Source organism: Budorcas taxicolor, chromosome 20 (genome assembly GCF_023091745.1).
Source record: "Budorcas taxicolor isolate Tak-1 chromosome 20, Takin1.1, whole genome shotgun sequence".
Lineage (NCBI taxonomy): Eukaryota > Metazoa > Chordata > Mammalia > Artiodactyla > Bovidae > Budorcas > Budorcas taxicolor.
Window position 1 is genome coordinate 44,635,892 of NC_068929.1, and position 6,000 is coordinate 44,641,891.

Genomic DNA, 6,000 nt, shown 5'->3' on the forward strand with positions numbered 1-6,000 from the left:
AGGAAAAGTTGCAAGATGCATGAATGTGAACCAAAGAGAGGTTCATTTGATGAGTGAGATGCTTTTTTCTTTGCTGTATACTGTCTTAGGATTTTTTAATGAGCATAATAATTTTGTTGATTTTTTTTTAACTTACATTAAAAAAAAATAGCATGCACACAGAAAAGCCTGAAAATAAAAACTTCAGAACATACAGAGTCTTTCATTTGTGAACCTTAATATTGTTTAAGGTGTTTCTTTCATTAAACATGCTTTTTTATATTGTTATGTTGGGCTGTAAACCTAGTAAGAATTAATATTGGTTCTTTAATTTGACTAAAGTTTCATTTTGTTGCAGTTTGCATTGCGACTCCTTGCATTCCGCCAGATACACAAAGTTCTAGGCATGGATCCACTACCACAGATGAACCAGCGTTTTAACATCCACAATAACAGAAAACGAAGAAGGGATAGTGATGGAGTTGATGGATTTGAAGCTGAGGGGAAAAAAGACAAAAAAGATTATGATAACTTTTAAAAAGTTTCTGTAAATCTACAGTGTTAAAAAACAACAGGTGCCCATTCGTTGGCTGTTTTTCATTCATAATGATGTCTACTTCGAAAAAATTATTGAGAATTTAAAGAATTTCATGGAAGAACCAAGTTTTTCTATGATACTAAAATCTTAATGTACAGTGTTAGGTATTATATGAATGGAAAGACACCCCACCCCCACAAAATTGTGCTCCAGTTTGGGGAATTACAATGGTTCTGATTTTTTTCCCGTTATTTTGGTTTTTATTTACTGGTTGCCCTAGCTCCCCCTATATCTGTGTCTTTTATTAACTAGTCCTATTAAATCTTTACTGTATTTAATGCAGTATTTGTGCTTCAGTTACTATGTGTATTTTGATATTTTTATTTAGTTTTGTTTGCTGTTTGATACTAGTTGTTACTTTGTGTTACAGGTATCCTTTACGCCTTCTTAATATTTTACAGCAGTACGTTTTTTTGTAACGTGAGACTGCAGAATTTTTTCCTTTTGTTATTCTTTATGTGATGGATTACAACACAAAAAGTTATCCTGCCATTTAAGTGCTCAGAACTAAATGTTTCTGCAGATCTTGTGGCATTTGTCTCTCTAGTGTGATATATAAAGGTGTAATTAAGACAGATTTCTGTTAATCTAATCAAGTTTGCTGTTAGTTGTGCATTAGCAGTATAAAAGCTAATATATAATATATGGTCTTGCAACAGTTTTAAAGCCTCTGCATAATTGATAATAAAAATGCATGACATTTTTGTTTTTAATAGACTTTTAAAATTATAATTTTAGGTTTGACACGTAGATCTTTGTACAGTTGACTTTTTGACATAGCAAGGCCAAAAATAACTTTCTGAATATTTTTTTCTTCTGCATAAGTGGAAAGGGCATTTTTCATATATAAGTGGGCTAACCAATATTTTCAAAGAACTTTATCATTGTGCAACTAACAACAATAACTAGCCCTTAATTATGAAGACAGTTCCTTATTGGTGTGTGTGTGAGATTACTCTAGCAACTATTATAGTATAACAGTTGAATGATCCCTCCCCCTGCCCCTACACCCCATCACCCAGATAATTTACAGTTCTATTAACAGTGAGGTTGATAAAGTATTACTGAAAAAAAAATTAAGATTATCTAAGAAAACAACCAGAAAATTAATTGGTGTGGCCATCTTACATGCTTATGTGTCCTACAAAAAGCTAAATATTCTAGCAGTGGTGTAATGAAAAGTTACATCTTACTGTTAATATGTATGCTCTGGTATACAGATGTCATTTTGTTGTCACAGCACTACAGTGAAATACACAAATAAAAACTTAAATTCATATAATGGCTTAAATGTATTATATGTTAGAATTGACATAAGTACTTCTGCTTTGAAATGACTTAATGTTTCCATAAAACCATATTCAAATTTATTGGGTACTTATATCTTGTTATTCCTGACAAGTGATACTTCCTGGGCACATAATTTCCAGAAAAGTGTATAATTCAGTATCATATTGGTTCAGTTTCTTTCTTGGGCACAGTCTTCCCCCAGACTCTTAGAGGAACAAGAGACTTGGGCTTTTCTTCCGAATTTGTGATACACAATCTTTCTATCTTGGGCAAGTGTCTTTTTTTTTAAATCTTTCCAGGTCTCATCTTACTCTTGAATACTTAGTCACCCAGTGAAAATTTTGGAATTATGTTTCTCACAGTTCTCTTACTTAGAAGGAAAAAACTGATATTTATCATGCACTAATGATAATTATCATGCTAGATCTTTCATATGTTTTCCTGTTTAAAACTATCATAACAATAAGTGAAGGTACTATATTACTTATTTTCCAGATGAGGAAACTGAAGCCCAGAGTGGCTAACCAAAGCTAGTACATTGATTTAGTAACAGGGTTGAAATTGATAGATATGAAAAGTTTATGCTCAGCAAAGCTGAGTCTGCTCCTTTGATCTTGCAATTAATTATCTTCTAAAAATGTTTTCAACCCAAATTCCCAATTTTTGCATTTAGTTTTAGGTGTCTTCATCCAGATACACAAGTGATACCACTAAAATTTTTTTTCAGTATTTTTTTCAGTATTATTTATTTTTTGCATGGCTTGTTTTCATAGCTCTAGCTAGATCTGCATTAACTATCTTATATGAAATAAGGCTGACTTCAGTATCTGTTAGTATCTTTTCTTCTGCTTTGACAATTTTTAAAACTGTAAACACTCTAGTCAAGCATCGGTTCTCACCATGCTAATGTGTTCTTGAACCAGTTGTTTTGGCAGCTGATTTATTCTCTGCATCTCAGACTAGCTCTCCCTGTTATTACAGTGCATGCTTATGTTCCAGTAATGATAACCCAGATAAACTGATTTCTCTCACCCACTCCCTAGTTACATGATACACATTCCAAATTAGATTTCTGTCTTCACCACTATTGTTTCTTTGATGTCTTTGAATAAGCTGGTATCAAAAATGCAAACTTGCTATAAGAAAAGATCTCTGATTTTTTTGTTAATGGTATTTTAAGTCATTTTTTTCCTGCTTATTGACAAAAGAGCATAATAAGCCTTTTGTTTGGTCATGCTATTACGTTGTCAGTATAAGTTGTGAATTTAAGTTATAAACAGTTACTTTAATGGATTCACCTTTTTTTTGTTGTTGTTACTGAATTTGGCAGAGCTATCTTAAATTTTTCCCAATAAAGGGCAAATTTTATAGTGTTGTAGATAATAAAGCAGTGATCTCAAATTTGTTCATGAGAGTCATCTAGGGACCATTCTAAACATTAACATTTCTAAGCCCTAGTTCCAAAGATTCTGACTGAGGAGGGCCAGAATAAGCCTGAGAAAGTGCATTTTAGGATGACTTTATCTTAGTTATTTGTTTGAACAAATTGTTCATAACATGTTGTAAAGGTCAAAAAGTGTAAAGGAGTATACAGCATAAAACAAAATATCTTCTGCCTCCCCTTGTTTTCCAGTTGCATGGCTCCCCTTTCTAGAGGCAGTGTTAATCCATTTGTGCATCATTCACACATGGTCTGTGCACTTATGTGTGTGCCCCACTTGTGTCTGTACAGATGGTTGCATATTGTGTACTTTGTTCTGTACTGTACTTTTTCTCATTTAGTATATCTTGGAGTCTTGGAGATTGTTCTGGGGAAGTCCACATAGGGAAACTGCATCTTTAACAAGTACTGTAGGACCATTTCCAAGTAATGTTTTTCTTCAGTTACAGGTGATTGTGATGTCATGCTTTAATAAGCATGCTCTACAATTTAAATTATTTAAATTTAATAACAAAGGGGTTTTATGATATACCAATAAGTTACCTGTAATATTCAGCAAATCATAATATCCCTATTCCATAAACAATTTTATTGATTAGTCATCATCTAGGTAATTTTAGTCCTTTATCTTGCTTAGTGTAATAATATTAGATGTAAAAACTGAAAATAGGAAACAGCTAATTTAAAAGCTTGAGCAGTTTTTCTGAACAATACTTAAGCTGGTTCCATGGTAAATACAAAGCTACTCTATTCACTCTATCCTAACATAGTCCCAAGTAAATATATGGTACTAGAGTCAGGGTCTTCAGTTTAGAAAGGACTGATTAGTTAGTAACCTCATGTGAAATATTCCTAAAAATCAAGTAATCTGTTGAATGAAAGTATGAAAAGGCAGTTAAGTCTGATCCCAAGTAATCATTCTTAAAATACACAAAGATTAGCTCAGACGTAGAAAGGGAAACAGCAGAGGACATACCTAGGGCTTGGATCAGTACGGACCCTATATTAAATAAATACAGGATAATGCAGTATGACAGGTTCTTGATGAGAAAAAGTCCAGGGTGTTGTAATTTACCTTGAGCTTTGCCATAAGCTGTTTAAAGGGAAGTTATATCTCAGTGTATTATAATGTAGCTGGAAACAGAAGGCTTGTCTTTTACTAATGCACAGTGTGGAGGGCTGGAGGGAAGTTAAAACCTGCATGACTGGGATCCCTGGTGGTCCAGTGGCTAAGACTCCATGCTCCAAATGCAGGGGGGCATGGCTTCGATTCCTGGTCAGGGAACTAGATCCCACATGCTGCAAGTAAGAGTTTGCATGCCACAACTAAGACCTGGCACAACCAATAAATAAAAAAAAATTTTTTAATTGCATTACCAACCACAACTAATTTTAGTGAGATAGTTCTGTAAGCCTTTATAGGCAAGATTCTCTGTACATGGGTCTGCCACAGATCCTGCTTCATGAAGCTTACATTCTAAACACGATGACTATGGAGAAAATTAAACTGCAACTTAGAGAGTTGTAGGACAGAATCACAAACATAACTTCCAGAAAATCCTGTGCAGTCCAACTAACTAAGGTGCCCACACTCCTTGGAGCTCGAGGCAGGCCAGCTTTCCTCAAATTTTGATGTGTGAATAAGTCTGGTTGAAATGCAGATTCTGATTCTCTTGGGTGGGAGGAGTCTGCAGTAGGACTATTCCCAGAGATGCTAAGGCTGCCCAGATAGAGGCCCACACTTGGGGTGGGAGGTGCCAGACTAAATATAAGATGAAACCTCAGGGGACACAACACAGTAATTGCTTGATGGTAACTTTTTGGATGTTATTAAATAGATATGGAATATATATATGTAATTGGATAATGTGCTCTGGGCATTAATTTTAATGTGGTACTCAGAGTGTCCAAGATAGTGAATTTGTTCAAAAGTATGGCATGTATTTGGAACCACAGAAGAGGAATAAAAGATGACATTGGGGAGAGAACGGATTCTAAGTACCATCTGATATGAATACCTACAGGGGAAAAAGTTGAAATGGCTTTTTTAAAACAACTGCAACAATAAAATGGATAAGATCACTTGCAAAGAAGTTGTTGACCACGTTCAAAATTAACCACCTTTCTCAATATCAAAAAAAAAATCCGTTCAAAAAAATGAATGGAAGATCTAAGTAGACAGTTCTCCACAGAAGACACACAGATGGCCAAAAAGCACTTGAAAAGACACTCAGCGTCACTAATTAGAGAAATGGAAATCAGAACTGCCATGAGGTATCGCCTAGCACCAGTCCAAATGACCATCATCAAAAAATCCACTCACAGTAAGTGCTGGAAAGAGTATGGAGGAAAGGGGACCATTCTACACTGTTGATGCAAATGTAAATTGATAGAGCCACTATGGAGGTTTCTTAAACTAAAAATAACTATCATATGACCCAGTAATCCCACTCCAGAGCATATACCCGGAGAAAACCACGATTCAAACATAAACATACATTTCAATGTTCACTGCAGCACTGTTTCAGTAGCCAAGACATGGGAGCACCCTAAAAGTCCATAACAGGAGTGAATAAAGACGTTCATATATACAATGGATTATTACTCGGCCATTATAAAGAATAAATGCTACTTGCAGCAACGTGGATGAACCTAGAGATCGCCATGTTGAATGAAGAAAGCTGAGGCATAA

General features: G+C 34.8%; 1 protein-coding gene across 1 annotated transcript in view; it reads left to right on the forward strand.

Annotated features, from left to right (window-relative positions):
* The window catches only part of ZFR (zinc finger RNA binding protein), an 84,499-nt gene extending 82,672 nt beyond the window's left edge, over positions 1–1,827 (forward strand). The window contains exon 20 of the mRNA XM_052659013.1: positions 338–1,827. Coding sequence (XP_052514973.1) covers positions 338–517 — 180 coding nt within the window. The 3' untranslated portion in view covers positions 518–1,827. The remainder of the gene's footprint in view (positions 1–337) is intronic.
* Positions 1,828–6,000: the final 4,173 nt, after the last annotated feature.